This window comes from Pholis gunnellus, assembly GCF_910591455.1.
Source record: "Pholis gunnellus genome assembly, chromosome: 5".
Lineage (NCBI taxonomy): Eukaryota > Metazoa > Chordata > Actinopteri > Perciformes > Pholidae > Pholis > Pholis gunnellus.
Window position 1 is genome coordinate 9,800,470 of NC_136531.1, and position 16,230 is coordinate 9,816,699.

The 16,230-nt window shown below is 42.3% G+C and overlaps 2 protein-coding genes across 2 annotated transcripts; both read left to right on the plus strand.

Annotated features, from left to right (window-relative positions):
- The first annotated feature begins 54 nt into the window (after nt 1-54).
- trmo (tRNA methyltransferase O) lies at nt 55-4,268 on the plus strand. The gene is made up of 6 exons (XM_079158867.1): nt 55-204; nt 431-582; nt 1,397-1,571; nt 2,248-2,405; nt 2,638-3,192; nt 3,652-4,268. The coding sequence occupies exons 1-6, from the start codon at nt 116-118 to the stop codon at nt 3,885-3,887; spliced, it is 1,365 nt and encodes a 454-aa protein (XP_079014993.1). The 5' UTR covers nt 55-115; the 3' UTR covers nt 3,888-4,268.
- A 1,331-nt stretch (nt 4,269-5,599) lies between these two features.
- Nucleotides 5,600-16,083, plus strand: spag5 (sperm associated antigen 5). The gene is made up of 24 exons (XM_079159989.1): nt 5,600-5,666; nt 5,753-5,881; nt 5,970-8,182; nt 8,302-8,494; nt 8,668-8,784; nt 8,881-8,973; nt 9,062-9,196; nt 10,148-10,267; nt 10,372-10,464; nt 10,807-10,941; nt 11,056-11,149; nt 11,266-11,413; nt 11,541-11,591; nt 11,852-12,026; nt 12,391-12,524; nt 12,847-13,015; nt 13,156-13,285; nt 14,178-14,412; nt 14,761-14,893; nt 15,041-15,121; nt 15,206-15,355; nt 15,455-15,529; nt 15,700-15,780; nt 15,897-16,083. The coding sequence occupies exons 1-24, from the start codon at nt 5,628-5,630 to the stop codon at nt 15,966-15,968; spliced, it is 4,995 nt and encodes a 1,664-aa protein (XP_079016115.1). The 5' UTR covers nt 5,600-5,627; the 3' UTR covers nt 15,969-16,083.
- Nucleotides 16,084-16,230: the final 147 nt, after the last annotated feature.

Consider the following 16,230-nt stretch of genomic DNA (forward strand, 5'->3'; position numbering starts at 1 on the left):
GTGCTTCCGCATTGAGAAACTCCCACGTGTTTCGTCCACGGTTTGTTGCTGTTTAGCCAGCTAGCTGAAAGCTAACTGATTCTGTTCTTTTTGTCCTCCTTTATATTTGAGTAAGATGAGTCCTCTGTGTGACTGCTGCGGCGATCACGTTACTAAACTGAATCAGCAGATTTCCGTGATGAGAAAGGAAATAAAGAACTTGAGGTAGAGGGTCCATTAACCTTTATAACAGCTGTAACTAAGTTCATATATGTCTTTCCTCAGACATGGCGTTAATAAACATTTTGGCTGTCATCTTCTTTAGACGTGTTATTGATATACACAAGTTGTATTGCAATGTCTGTGCTTCCTTGCTCACATGCCATTCATTACATTGTATTTGTATTTCTTTTGACATAGTATTTACTTTTATCTGATTCTTTTTTGACAGGCAGATGTTGGACAGTGCGGTTCGAGGTCATCGCAAACACATGATATCCATTCAGTCTGCTGTGTCAAAGATTGGACTCTGTGAACCTGATACAGACCAGACACCACCACCGTCTTCACCAGCAGCATCCCCACAGGCTGCACTAGAGCAAGGTGAATACCATTAGTACAACTGCAAAGCCAGCCACGATAATAATGTAAATAAAGATGAAATAAGAGGTTTTCTTTCAGAATATCCTCAGAAAAAACATCTACACTATGTCCGACTTTATTATCGCATATACTTTATACTAATTCATCTCATCATATCAGATAAGAAACATTACAACTTGCTTCATCCCAAAGGATTTTTAGTTTTTATCGTAAAATAAATATATGTGTATACATGTGTGTATTTTGTCAGTATCTATTAGTCTGTCTGGTATTATTTGGATTAATTGATTAGTACACCATGACTGATTATCTCGGTTAGCGACATCATGAATTAGCTTTTTTTGTCAGTCCAAAATCTGAAAATATTAAATTTGTAGTGATCAAATTGCAGGAAGTCTTATTGTTTTAATGTCAGTTATTTGATTTCACGGTTTCAGCACTAAAATAAAATTGGAATTGAAACACTGCAGCAGTTGTAGTTCATAGCAGAAAAGAGCGCAAATAGAAAATATCAATAAAGGTGCAAGTATAAAAAAATATCAATAAAGAGATAATATATAAATTGCCAACAAAATAAACAAGGTTACTGGTAAGGCTGCTTCTTGGTAAGTTGCACAAAGATAATGAATGAGATGTAGATGTGTAGTTCAGTAATACTGAAAGTAGATAACAAACCCACACATGCTATAAATGAATGGTTACTGGCTACTATGTTGTACATAAGCAGTAAAATATTGTAAGGAAAGATGCGTCTGTGTTACACATTTATGAAAATGTTATAAATTGAAACAATGTTATCTCTGTGACTCTACAGGAAACATCCAGACCGTCCCGATTGGTTACATCACTTCCTGTTTCTCTGTGAAGAATGGGACACCCAGACAGCCCACCATTTGTGGCCCCTCAAGGGCCGAACTTTGCATCCAGCAGAGTGTCTTCAATAACCCTGAGCACGCTCTGGTGGGTCTGGAGCAATACTCCCATGTCTGGTATGTCTCATGCATGTGTTTATACTGTATATCTTTCAAAGTCCAGTGTGTGGTTTTGGGTTGTTATTACACAAAATATAAGCAAAAGGCATTGCTGCTGGTTTTGAAGCAATGTTTTTCAGTCCACTGACAATAACTCGTAATAATAATGTTTAGATTATCCTCTTATTGAAGCGCTGTAAGTTTGGAATGCGGATTTTTGAGGTGTGCCTAGAAACTTTATTTAATTCGGACCTTCAGGGGATACATATGCAGTTGGTATTAAAAGTCTACATAAAGGCATTCCATTTTATGGTTTGATGGCATCAAAGCAAACTTGTTAAAATGCATTTTTAATAGAGCCATTTGAGTCTAATGCCGCTGACTTTTCATTGCTTGAATGAGTTGTCCTTTCACCTGTCTAATAAGAGCGTATGAAGCCATATCCGACTGGTGTTAACACTGTATGAATAAACTTTATTTGGCACTTTTCAGGTAATATTTAGTAGCTTTTTTATTCCTCTGACAGAAGCAGTATATGTTTTTCGTTGCCAACCCGACGATGGAATTAGGATTTATTTTCCCATTTTGTATATGTTCTTCAGCCAATTTCAACAAAACCGCCTCTGCACACATACAAACTCTGTGTATCCACTGTTTATTTCATATGTGTGTTTTCCCCATTTGGTCTCTTCAGGATCATCTTTCTCTTTCACAAAAATGGGCACTTGAGTTACAAAGCCAAAGTGAAGCCTCCTAGACTCAACGGTCAGAGAGTTGGTGTGTACTCGACACGCAGTCCCCACCGACCAAATGCCTTGGGCCTAACTCTAGCCAGACTTGATAAAATAGTAGGTGAGTGTGATTAACAAAAATGTGTCTTCAATTGTTGATTGTGTGCAAAATGCGTGTTTGTGTCTTTATGAGGACCTATGTACATATTTGGCAGAGTGTAAAATCTTAATGCTCGACTACACTAATGTATAGATTATATTTTTTTCCTGCGTGCATTTTATTTAAATATACTACAAGTGTAAATGTTCAGCTGTCAAATGTAACCTGCTGCTGTCCCACCTTTATTTTGTAGGGGATACAATACATCTTTCAAACATTGACATGATTGCTGGAACCCCAGTCCTGGACATCAAACCCTACATCCCAGAGTACGACAACCCCGACTCCAGGATGAGCTCAGATGAGACAACAGATATATTAAACCTCCAAAAAGACTGTGATGATCAGTCAGGCCTAAAAACAGAAAGAAGTGATGATGATGATGATGACTTTTGTAGTTTCCTCTCAACAGACAAATCTGAAGCTGATATTTCAGTCACAGATTCCTCTCAGTCAGTCAGTGCTCAGTTTTCGCTCCACAAAGATCTAAACGACGTGCTGGAGGAGGCCGAGGCCTATGTGACCCAAAGGGACCTTTGCCAGCTGAGTTGTGCAAGAGAGGATGAAGTTTCAGACTCTCCCAAAACCAAACCACCAGATGCCACTGTGGACCACCCTTGCTACGGAGAGGAGGCCTACAGCGCCATTGCTGGCTGGATCAGAGAGCCTCCTGTTAGCAGTTTGGAGGTGCGCTTCACTCCTCAGGCTGAGAGGGAGTTAGCAGACTTCCGTCCCAAACACCTGTCAGGTAAACCGAACTTCCAGGTAATAGGGCGAGGTTGTGTTTTTGTCCACAAGGGGGTGCTGCTGTGAAAGAGATGACTATGAAAACAGTCATTCAGAATCTGCTTTATTGGCTAAGTTTGTGTTCACACATTAGGAATGTTGACCCTTTAGGTTGCTCACAATGACCTTACAGACAGCAATTTACAGGAATACAAATAGACATACAACTGAAATGAAGGACGACAAAGCTGAACAAAACCATCAACAATAACAGAACTAGTATGTAGATACAAGGAGGTGAAAAAATGGATGTGAAACGCGTGGCCCAGCACGGTATATGCATGTATACATGTCTATTTACAGTATATACAGCTTGCAGGATTAATATTCAAAAATAATGAATGCATGATGATTTGTGTGATGAAAGAGTGCTGCCATTGAAAACAAAACAAAAAACACCACCAACCCACATGTCACACAGGGCCCTCTGAAAGTGACAGACCCAGGTTCAAGTTCCTTCGCAGTCCAGAGGAAGCTGCTGCCGCTATCAGAGGGGTGCTGTCAGCAGACCCACGGTCAGTCTACAGGAGGACACGCTGCAGAGACAGACTCTTCTTCTTCACCCTGGACACGGCTGACATCACCTGCTGGTTTGGACAAGGCTTTGCTGAGGTACTGCAGGTGCGACCTGTGGAGCAACACATTGCTTCAATGTGAGAACCGCTTTCAGGGAAAGCTTCACAGCTGGAAAGACTCCGTTTTCATGTTTGTTGAGGAACTAAAACAGAGCCCGTCAAATGGGCCTCATCTCAACATGTCCAGGTACTTTCTATACTGACAAATGTTTAGACCTTCTAAAATCAGCCACATGAAAGCCAAGGTACATTCAATTTAATATAAGTAGATAAAATAAAAGATTTTTGAAAACATATGCTTTTTCTTTTTTGTTGTTGTACTTGTTTATGTTTTTATGTTTCTGACAAGAATCCCCAATGGTGATGAAATGGTTGTACGTGGTCAGTACAAATGATCTAGAAATAGGAGTGATTGTACAAATGTATTAAATTATCGAGTTCTTCTCATGAAGTATTAAAAGGTTTGCCCACTTCTCTCATACATCTTCATGATATTTTTTTGCACGTTTACCTTTGGTCAAGACTTGTTCTGCACTGGTGTAAGAGTTTATTTCATGTACAATTTTTATTTTCATCTGTTATTCATATCTGGCCTTCTACCCAAGAGAATGATCAAGAATAAGTGGACTTTTTTAGTCTGGTATAACCACACCTAGACCAACAGTGACAGTAAATCCCTCTCCAGTTATGGCTTAGAGTGGTGTGCTCTTGAGTCAGAGAGAGGAAGAGAGCTGCTGCTGCTCCTTCTTCGTCGGCGGGGAGGGTGGCTGCTGCTGCTGCTGTCACATACGCTGGTGGAGGTGTGCCGGCGCGTGCGGATCGGGGAGGAGCTCCGCCTTGCGCGATACAACGGATATTTGTAAATTGTCCGACTTTTACATTTTTACTTAAAGCGGGGCTTTCAAACAGTCCGTCTCGGCGTTAAATGGGTCGACGAGGAACGTAATCTGTGGCCGCACATGCGCGTTTGACGAAAATACCGTATTTAACTCAAGCGAAGCGAACACGAACATTAAAAAAACACAAATACAAACTTCGATATGAACGTAAGAGCCGCATGAAACCGGGCAAAGAGCCGCATGCGGCTCGCGAGCCGCGGGTTGGCCACCCCTGCCATAGAGTAATGACAATAACTTCCTGTTGGGGGCAGCAGTGTGTTGTATGATGCGTTACGTCCGCCCACTGCGTCACACAACAGCAGAAGAAGACAAATGGACCAATAGCAGCGCTGACATTTGTGTTTTGAATGAAACGCGGTTGATGACTGCTCGACGGTAAGGATTTGTTTACCCTATTCGCGTAGCTTTTACAACGTTTGTTAAAGTTCATTGGTAATCGTTGGAAGGTAATGTGTATTACTTGGGTTCACAGATCGTAGTCCATCATTTGTTTAGTTTAAAATGTCCGTTAGCTGCCGATGTTAGCAAACTAACGTAACTTACGTTAGCTAACGACTTCGGTAACGCTTTCCTAAACTAGACGTTTGCTAGCCCTACGCCCTTGCTAACGTTACTCTTAGCAATACATTGTTTGATATTTTAGTGCTACGTTACATCATACATCCAAGCTAGGTTTGTTTATTTGTTAGCTAATGTTTATGAATGAGCCAATACGCCTAAAGTCAACTGCCTTTGACGTTGCTCTATATCGTTACGTAGCGTAATATTATTGTCTTAGCTTGGTGGTTAACGTGATTTCTCTGTAGAAACTGACTTAACGTTAGTGTCCACCAAGCAGCTTCATTAAAATTTCAAGCACGTTTTAATAGAAACGTTTTTGTCGTCCTTAGCAGTTGAAAGAAGTTTCCCAGCACTCCAGTGTGATGTCCTCCAGGAAGTCAAGTTTCAGTGGGGAAGGCTTGGTAAGACTTTTGCGCCTTTTGTCCACAATTTGTAGTTAAATTATCACTGAACAAGCTAATAATACTTTGACTTCTGTTAATGTTAGCCTCCAAGCAGAGGTGGAGAGCGTACCCCTCTGAGAAGTGTGCAGAATGAAATGCTGCATCTGTCAACTCCATCATCGAGGTTCAAATCAAAGTCACTGCTCAGTGCTGATGTGGTGAAACCGACAAAGGTGAGGTTATACTTATATTTTGAAATGCTCCTATTATTTTCTATGTTTTTCTGACTTTTTCTTACCTTTCGTTCATTCTAATCAACAGAGCGATGTTCCTCTCTGTGACCCTGAGGCCCACTTGCAATCTCCTCCATCCACCAAAGTGAATCAAATCAATGCTTCCACTATTGATACAACAACTACAGAGACAGCCGGTGGACTTGGAGATGTAACATTTAAGTCCTTCATCTGTCCTGGTGGGGAGGTTGAGGTTGCAGGCTTCTTGGTGCGTGCAGAAGAGAGCATTGTTTTGCCCAAGGATCAGGCTATGAAAAACATGCATGAAACTGAAGACGCAGTCATCTCTGACAGTATAATAGTTCAGTCCTGCAGTGACCACACTGAACACCCCTATTACAATCCTGAGATGAAAGATGCCTCCTTGGTTGACTGCCTCTGTGAAGGTTCAAACACTACACGGGCCTCTGGAGACTTGGATGATAGACGAGTCACACAAGATCTCGGAGCTTTTCCGAATGACTACTGTGGAAAGAAAGACATAACTTGGAAATCCTTTGTTTGCGATGGCGGTGAGGTGGAAGTTTCTGATGTCACCAGACTACAAGATGAGACCATTCCTCTGCCCAAGGCACAGCTGGTTGAATCGTTACAAGACAACAGTGTAAATGTAACACATTTCTCTGACTGTAGCCAGCTAAGTCAAGCGGCGCATGCAGATCATCCCTACTTTAGCAGTGAAAATGCTGTCTGTGCCATCGCCATGTTCTCTGAGACCACAAATGGCTCTGAAAAGCCTGCTGATGGGCTGAGTGAGGTGATCTTCCAATCATTTAACTGCGCTGGAGGTGTGATTGAAATTTCAGATGGCACCAATCTTACAGATGAGACTGTTCCTCTACCAGCCGATCAAACTGCGACCTGCGCTGAGTCATACAATTATGGTATTGATCCAAGCATGTTGGCCAGTGACCAAGACTGGCAAAACGGTAGTGATCATTTAGACCACCATTACTGTAAAATTGAAAATGACCCATTGAGGAAACCGTTACCATTCAGCCTTGATGTTGTGGAGGAGGTCAAACAGATAAGCTTGGTGGTACCTGATAGCCAGACTGGCAGACAAGAGGGCATCACATTCAGCTCTTTCAGCAGTGCCAGAAGTGATGTTGAAATATCCGATGGCTTGTCTCAGAAGACGCCACCTCTGCCTGACAAACAGGCCGTGATCTGCCAGCCCCTTGATGACAACAGTGTCCCCGTCTCCGTTACGCGGCAACACATTCAAGATGACTATGAACAACCCAAGAGCCACGTGGAAAACAATGCAGTTGTGGTAGATGCTGACCCACCGGCTATCTGTACATCTTCACCGACTAACACACCGTTGAAGGCATTGGATGATAAATCTGTTAACTGTCAAATGCAAGAAATGTGCAAAAAGGACTCCATGCACCCTAAGAACGGTGCATTGCCTTCAATGCTTCATAGAACAGAGTCTTCTGACTGCTGCCATCTTGCGACTTCGGAAGAGGCTCCTACGCCTGTCGAAGTGCCCGTGGAACAAGTATCTCAAGTGCAAATCAGCAATGGACCCCACGAATCCAGTGAGGCAAAAGACAGCGCTTTGGGTTCATCTGGAGATGGACCTTTTTTTTGCAACTCTGCCAAAAAACCTCAGACAGAAGACCTCCCTGATGTTTTGAAAGTGCGGTTTCCCTCAGTAGCATCAGCTTTTCAGTTTGGGATCCTCAGTCCTGTTGTCCGTAGAGCCTCTCTCGCTGCATTAAAGGCGTTTAGGGGTCCTGCTTTGGACGATTTTGCTCTGGAGGGGGAAAAGAGTGTGTTTGCTCCTTTCAACGTCGACCCCACTGGCTTATGGGCAGAGCACATGGAGAGCCCCATGCCACGACCTCGGTTTAACTCTACAGCACTAGGTTGCAATCCTCAGTTAGACCCAGTCAATGAGCCAGTTGGGGATGTGGCGGCAAAGCCTTGTGCGGTGCCTCAGCCTGAAGTGGAGAAGCCGGCTTTGGACATACCTTTGATTCCAGATGGTCCCCTACAGCAGCAGCTTCGGCAGATGGCAGAGTTTCTTTTCTTGGCATCGGGAAAGATGGTTCCTGCTGCCGTCATGGTCCCATCGGCAAAAGCTACTTCTGCAGAATCCCACGCGGTCTGTGTGGGCACCACTCCTGTTAAATGGTTGGACCGCAGCGTCAATACATCCGGCCAATTTGAGAGAAAGAGGAATATCTCTGTGGTGGATTCCTGCACGCTAACGGACCCTCTCCTGTGGAAGTAAGTCCAGACTCTGGACTAGTTAGGTTTTCAATGTTTTTTTTGAATAGGACATGGTTATTTCAGATTTCTGTGTTTTTTTTGTGTCTCACGGTTTCCTTCTGTTGGTGTGCTCTCAGCCTACCTCCAGGCAGCCTAGAGTGTCTCCCCAGACAAGAGCTGGAGCAGAGGTTACGGTCTAGCATGATCCTGGTGGAGGCTCTTGTGCAGCAATTGGCTGCATCCAGGGCCAATGAAAGTCCTTCTGCAGGCCCTGCACCGTCAGACCTCCGGGAGAAACTAGTGCAGACAGACCACTCTGAACTCAGCCAGGTACGGACACATTCAGACATCTTTTAAGGGGCTGAGAGTGGACATGTGAAGCATTTAGAGTTTGCTCTTTGCAGTTCTATTCTTTTGCTATGAAGATATCGTAGATGTAATTTAGTTTATGCACAATCTTTTTTTTTTTTAATCATTGATTATACATTTTGTATTTTACATAGACCACAATGTACAGAGACCTATATTTGGAGGCTCTGAACAGGATTGGTGAGTTGGAGTTGGATGGAAGTTCTCTACAGAACCTCATCCAGCGTATGCGGGACATGCAGGTCAACATGGTGAGACATAACACGTGTTCATCTATGTCGCAAAATTGTTCATGCATTGACATTTCTGATTTTGCTTTTTAATACCACTGAATTATTTCCCAACAGACTTCTTTGAGCGATGACACGGATGCTGCTCTCTCTACCATGAAGCGATTAGGAGACGTTGTCAGAGGGGACCATCAAAGCCTGGTTTCACATGTATGTAAATGTGTTTTGCATGCTTCTGTGTAATTATCCAGTGGGAACAAATGAGTTGATGTGTATTTTCTTTTTTGTTGTTGTTTAGTACGGTCAGATGAAGTCTGTATTGGAGAAAACAAAGGACACCCAGACAGCATTGATGCAGAAGGTGAAAGATGCTTTTCACCAAAGAGATGACCTGAGGATGCAGATGGAGGACGCCGTCACAGCCAAGGAGGCGGTAAGCACAGGGACACATCTCTTTAATTAATTAATGTGACTCAAGTAGTTCCATGTTCGCTCCATGATTATTCCAATCCTTGTTCAAGTGGATTTTTTAGCTTTGATAAAGCCAGTTATTTTAAAAACCACGGCCGTACTTTGTCATGCTTTTGTTGTGAAAAGATAAGTTACAATAATGTTGAGTTAGAGGCAAAGTGAGGCCTTTAAACCATTTTTGCCCACAACTTACATTTTTTTTTTTTTAAAGTCAAATACAGACAACAAAAACATATAGACATTCATAGTATAACAAATAAATAACGCCATGAAGAGCCATTTGAGACGTGATTAACAGCTGAAAGATGCTACATCTAAAAGTGCGCATTAAAAGACCTGACTGCTGCTGCAACAAAAGACCTTCTAAGTCGTTCAGTAGAACACTGAGGCATCAGTAGTTGCTCACTGAATGAGCTTCTAAAACATTGAGTGTCTTTTGGCTCATCGGACTACTGCTTTTTTTTCTATAAATAATTATATTTAGGAAAAAAGTAGTCTCATATCCCCAAAGACTAAGTATAGCAGAAACTACAATGTGCATGATCAAGTGTTTGTCATAACAATTTGATTATTAAAGATATGCAAACATATGCAGTGTATATCATTTTTTAATTAAAGACATTTTAATAAACACGATGTTAACGTTTTTCTTACTTGCCCGTGGCATTTTTCCTTTTCGTACTAAATCTAGTATTTCGGCACAAATGGGTTTTAAACAAACAACCTTTTCAAAATGAACACTTTATGTATCCGGAGTATTAGTTGTCTGTCTTTGGTAGACATAAATACATGTACTGAAGTTATTATAGAGAATATTCAAACTACATTTTGAATTTAATTTATTAAATCTTTATTGTAAGCAATATGCTGTTTGAGTTGAAGTGTGTGTGTGTGTCTGCTTGTCTGTTTCCAGGCCTTCAGTGCGATGGAACAGCTGAGGACGCACTGCGCCACCGAAATCTCTGCGCTGGAGAGGATTGTGGGGTCTCAACAAGAACTGTCAGCCGCCCTACACCAGACTTACCCAGAACTGGTACAACAAAAGAGACAACAAAAACAAACCGCTGCTTTAATCTATTCAGCAAAACGTTCACCAGAAAGTGTTTCATTTGTATTTCTTTCATTACTCTAATACAGGTCGCATTAAACCGGGCCCACACTGAGATGCTGAACTCTGCTTCTGATGTTTTGTCCACAACCATGGATGAACAATCTGCTTTGATGAAAGAAGTATGTTTAATACACACACACACACACACACACACACACACACACACACACACACACACACACACACACACACACACACACACACACACACACACACACACACACACACACACACACGGTATGTAGCAATTCCTAAAAGTGAGCAGAAATCTGACAAAGTGATAATAACAGCAGTGTTTTGTTTTAAACCATTTAGTTTGATCTCTGTGACATTGACTGACAATGTAATAACGACACCACAGTATCTTCATATCGTTTTGCTCTCTTACGCGGTGTTTGAATGGTGGCAGCATTTCCTTTTGTTTTAAATGCATTAATGCTTTTTGTGTGCTCTTTTCACAGCTCTGCAGAGTCAGAGCCCTTCTGCAGAAAACGTCTCCCATGCTTCTGCAGCTGAACGAGAAGGCGGCTGCTGCTTTGAGAGAGAGGGACGAACATCTTGCTGCCAGGGACCAAGCTGTTGAGGAGAGAGAGCAGGTCCAATGACGATAATGTCTTTAAGTTCATGTGGACACTTCCTGTCTTGCAATTCTACTTGTCTCAAAGGCACTTTATATTTTGTGCAAATGTAAATGAACTTGTACTCAACAGATTGAAGAGGAATTTCAACACGCTAATATGAATCTCAAAACTGCCACGGAAGAGATTAGTGATTTAAATCTGCAGGTGACAATCCTGACCTCAGGTAAAAACTTGCTTTGGTTACTTAATTTCTTTTCTTTTTTCAAACTGTTTTCAACGTTTTCTTCTTTATCCGCCTACAGAGTTGCTTACATGTCTTTTCTTTTCGTTGAATTTCAGAAATGGGTGTGCTTCGTCAGAAGCTGACGGAAAGAGAGGAAGAGCGGGGTCTGCTGGAGAGGAAGGCGACGGAGCTGTCTGCCACAGTTTCCTCCACTTTGGCCTCCTACACCTTCCTGGAGCAGGCCCTTGCTGCTGAGAGTACGAAGTATGATCCTACAACAACTTAAATCTGTTGAACACATGCTCAGGATAATAAACGAAAACGCACACTGAAATGCTAAAAAAAAGCTTGATGAAATCCAGCATGGGGCCTAAAAATGTTGTTGTTTCAGGTTGCAGCAGTCATGGAAGGACATCCAGCGAGCCAAGGACAGAGCAAACGAGTAAGTGGTGACAATAAATATTTCTACTCATCAGAGATGACGCAAGGACTTTCAGGACTAAACGTTGTCCTCACAGTTGTCCATGTGCAGTATATAAAGAGACAAGTACTGTATTTTAAATTTCTTAAATGAAGACGGAAGGAATGGGGCACCATTGTTCTCTGAGAGCAGACCTTGCTCACTGCCACACATCTACAAGTGTCACCTAAAACACTGCAGCTGATGCCCCCTGCCTGTGTGTCGTCTGTGCTCATTTGCAGGTTGGAGATGTCACTGGGTCAGTCGGAGCAGCGCGCGTCTGAGTTCAGTCAGGCTCTGGCTCAAAGCGAGGAGCAGCTCGGTCAGCTGCAGGTCCTCTCGCAATCCCAGGAGCTGCAGATCCAGCAGCTCCAGGAAGCTTGCACACAGCTCAGTGGTGTGCGCGAGATGAACGAGGTTAGCTTTGGGATTTATAGTCTTTACGCTCGCACGGTTGGAATGTTTCTGTGATTCAAGACCGTCTTACTGCCTTTTATTGTCTGAGAAGACTGAAGCATTACATCATTTATTGAAGTTTATATACCCGGTCTGGTTGTGGTCTGGTTCTTACTCCTTATACACTTGTGCCATGAGCCAACATGAAGCTGGGTTCAGAGTAAGATGCTGTCATCATAGTATGTGACTTCATTGTGTGTGTGTGTGTGTGTGTGTGTGTGTGTGTGTGTGTGTGTGTGTGTGTGTGTGTGTGTGTGTGTGTGTGTGTGTGTGTGTGTGTGTGTGTGTGTGTGTGTGTGTGTGTGTGTGTGTGTGTGTGTCACAGTTCTTACAGATGGAGGATGAGTTCGCGAGGGAGCAGCTGGCGGAGAGTGAGCGTACGCTGAGGGCCAACCTGCAGGGCCTCAGAGAGAGGAACATCCAGTGCGAGGACCTAAAAGGAGAATGTAGCCGACTTCAGTAAGTTCAAGTTAACGATACCCACATAACCCTCGTACATACTGTTATTATAGCAATGCGCTCGGGAGAAATGTGGATTAGATTAAGTGTTTGTTTTTTTTGCTTTGGCCTCTAAGTTATTTGTACCGTAATGCAGGTATCAGCAAAAGTAAATAATGGTTTATTTGATTAAGATAAAAAAAATGAACACCCAGTCTCTCGGTGTGCATATACTGTGTATACTTGAACAAATCTCGTGCTAATCTTACAACAAACTCAAGCTGTCTCACATCTTGTCAGTGTGCTAAATGATAACTTGTCTGTCTGCGTATGTGCGACGTAGGTTTGAGAACAGGAGTTTGCAGGAGGAGTTGGAAACGACGAGGTCCAGATCCGATGCAACCCAGCTGGAGCTTGGACAGAAACTGTCTCAGGCGGTCACTGAGATTACTTTGCTGCATCACACACTGCGAGGACTGACCAATGAACTACATGCAGCTCTCAATGACCAGGTAACGCATAAGAACTGCCTGATTTCACCTGTCAATGCTTATATGCAAGGCTATAACTGTACTTGTACTGAAAAGAGTTGCAGGTAAGTGGACTGTGGAGGAAATGTTTTTTTTTTTCATACAGGCTTGTGTGTTTTCAGAAAGCAGAACCACAGAAGGAGTCTCAACCACTCCACAATGTGGAACGTCGTCACCCCTCCAGCTCCTTTGTCGACCGCATCATGGTTGCATTAACTGCTGAGAAGGAGGAAGACACACCTCCTGAATCAGGTGCTGTAGCTCACACCGCATGTGACTTGAAGCGAAGCTGATGCCCTAAAGAAAGGCTGGCTCGGATCTTTAAAAGACGAGAATGAAACTCCACAGATTTTATTTGCTTATAAACCCGCCAGTTATTTAGCTTCTCTTTGTTTTTTTTAAACCGTGATCACAATTGGCAACTTTCTGACTGACACATTGATGCCGGTTAAACCCATGCTGCTGGTCAGTCTGAATGGTTCAAGGTGCATCATCCAACCTTGCTCCATGATCCTCCTCCCAACCCGGGTCCAACTCCGGTCGCAGTAGTTGTACCGCTTTGGTGAACGTCTGTTTCTTTTGGGCACGAGAGCTGATGTAAACATTTGAGTTAATATGGTGCAATGCAGTTGCAAACGAGTGTCTCTGAACAGTGACACTCAGAGATTCCACTGTGACAGCTGTTTGATTTGAATGGCTCAAACATGGGTTGAATGTGTGTTCAGCAGACCCGTCCCCTTTATTAAAGAGGGTATAAATATCATCCTGTGAAGCAGGGTTATGAGTCAATTTCTCCTTTCTTTTTAAAGTGACACTGGCGTGAATTGCCTTTTCTTCAATATTCTATTGTACTTATTTATTTATTTAGTTTGCTGTTGAAATGATCAGATTTCCCCCACGGATTATAAGCATGGCCACAGATAATGTACAGTTAAAATGACCCACTGAATTTTGAATTAACATGTCTCAGAGTAATTTTTAAACTGTTATTGATTTGTGAGATAGCATCTTAGTTACAGGGACAATAACTGAAGGAAATTCAGAATTGTACATCTAATTAAACATCTGGAATACAGTTCAAATGGGGCTTAAATGTCAACTTATGGCAATCAAAAATCTAAGTTGTAGTTCGCTGTCCCCGCAGACTCGCCCGGGCCACAGTGTGGCACTTTGTTCAGTGAGACGAGCGCCTTCACACGAGCAGCCGTCACCCCGAAAAAGAATTTGAACTCGGTGAAGTTTGAGCCCGAGGAGGACGAGCAGAGCAGCGTGGCCGAGCTGTTCGCTGACCTGGGCAGCACCGTCTCGGAGCTCGACAGCACCCTGAAGCTGCTGCAACAGCGTAAAGACGCCCAGCTGGAGGAGCTGCACAACACCATGTAAGTGCTGTAAAATGTGTGGCGATGAAGTAAGGACGGCCTTTTTTCATACGGGAATCTATTTATAGATTACGACTAATATTTAGGCCTGGCGACTAACAATTGTTAAGTTAATTTTTAACTGCTTCGTTGATGGATAAAAAAAAAAAGAAGCCTATTTCCTGTGAAGTTTGCTTCTGAGAGGAATGTAATAGTGAAGCTGCCATGTTTTCTTGATATTTATTATATTGTCTATACTCATATTATTTTTAGAAATAACATTTTTCACAGATGTTTAATGTAAAGTTCAAGGCGGTGGTGCATCTACGTTGTCCTTCTATTCCAACATGATCTAATGCATTGTTCCAGCTCTGGCCTGCAGGTGGAGCAGCAGGCTGCAAACAACAGACACGATGCCGAGGTGTTTGAGCTGAAGCGTCAACTCAGCGGTCTGCACAGCCTGTTTGAGAGAGGAAATCAGGCGCTGCAGCAGAAAGCTCTGGTAACAACTACTGTACTGTGTTGACTTCATCTACGATACCTAAAAATACCAAAATGGGTTAGAAAAGAGTGCCGACTGATGGGAATTATCTTGTCGAGCTGAAGGACCACTGATATGTGTCTTTTAAAAATGTGTGTGTTTACATAGGATGAGAAAAAGCTGACAAAGCTGATGGCAGAAATACAAGAGACCCAGGAATCTCTAAATAAACACAAGATTGACAGCAACGTAAGGCACAAAATCCATATCAATGATTTAACAAACAATCCGAATACAGTTGGCCAAATGTAACACTTTTTATTTTTTTTACAGGAATTGCGGAAGGAGGTGGTTGAGCTTCGTCGGTCTCTCCATCAGTCAAAGGTGGAGTCTCAATTCCTGCGTGAGGAGTTGAGAAAAGCTGGTAGCCAATCGGCTAACCCGGCACATGTCATGGAAGAGAAGATCCAGTTATTGAGAGAGGTATGTTCCAGTCACTTATAGTGTGATAGTACAGCTATAATACAGTTTTTTTTTTTTTTAATAATTGAGTGATTATCTGTTTTGTTGTTTTATCTGTAGGTAGAAAGACTGAAGTTGAGTCTTCAAGAGCTGGATCAGGCCAGAGTTAAACTCCTTGAAAGAGCAAAAAGACATGTAAGTATCAGCCTGATGTACTGTAGTAGCTACTGATATTGCTCACTACATACCAGCATCTTTGTTTAACTTCTTGGCATAAATCAAGAGTCTCTTCATGTGTTATAAAAGAGCTGAAGAAGCGTCATAAATATGAGGGTGTGTTCATGATGTTGTAATGTCTCTCACAGCAAATCATCCACCAGACCAACCAGCAGAAAAGTGAGAATGAGCTTCAGATGTTAAACAAACTCATCAATAAAGTCAGAGAGGTGAGAGACGCTTTGTGTATTTCTTCTGTTCAAGACTGTACTGTCTGCTGTACTATAAATGCTGAATATTTGTATGAATATTTGAGGTACTGATGGTTTTCATTTCCTCCACACAGACTCTGCTCTCTTTGCCGGTGGTCGTGAAGAATTGTGAACAACTCCAACAGCTTGTTGAATACATCGGCTGACGTGTTTTGTTATTGTCACCCGTGTTCATTGTATTTATGTCTGTATTGTTATAGCTTTGTCCTCGCTATAAGTGTTCTATTTTTAGCATGATTTAAATAAAAGAAAATGATCTTATGGATTGTCTTTGCTCCTTATATTTTAGATGTTTTTTTTATTTCAAGGACACACTTGATAGAATAAAAAAAATAAACATGTTTTAAACATGTTGTTCTAGCTTGTGTCAGCAAACATTTAAAACTTAAAAGCGCACACAGACACTGT

Coding starts and splice junctions, on each gene's coding strand:
- trmo (XM_079158867.1), top strand. CDS start 116: ATGAGTCCTCTGTGTGACTGCTGCGGCGATCACGTTACTAAACTGAAT. Junction 205..430: donor AAGGAAATAAAGAACTTGAG/GTAGAGGGTCCA, acceptor CTTTTTTGACAG/GCAGATGTTGGACAGTGCGG. Junction 3,193..3,651: donor CCGTCCCAAACACCTGTCAG/GTAAACCGAACT, acceptor CATGTCACACAG/GGCCCTCTGAAAGTGACAGA.
- spag5 (XM_079159989.1), top strand. CDS start 5,628: ATGTCCTCCAGGAAGTCAAGTTTCAGTGGGGAAGGCTTG. Junction 8,495..8,667: donor ACCACTCTGAACTCAGCCAG/GTACGGACACAT, acceptor TATTTTACATAG/ACCACAATGTACAGAGACCT. Junction 10,268..10,371: donor ACCAGACTTACCCAGAACTG/GTACAACAAAAG, acceptor ACTCTAATACAG/GTCGCATTAAACCGGGCCCA.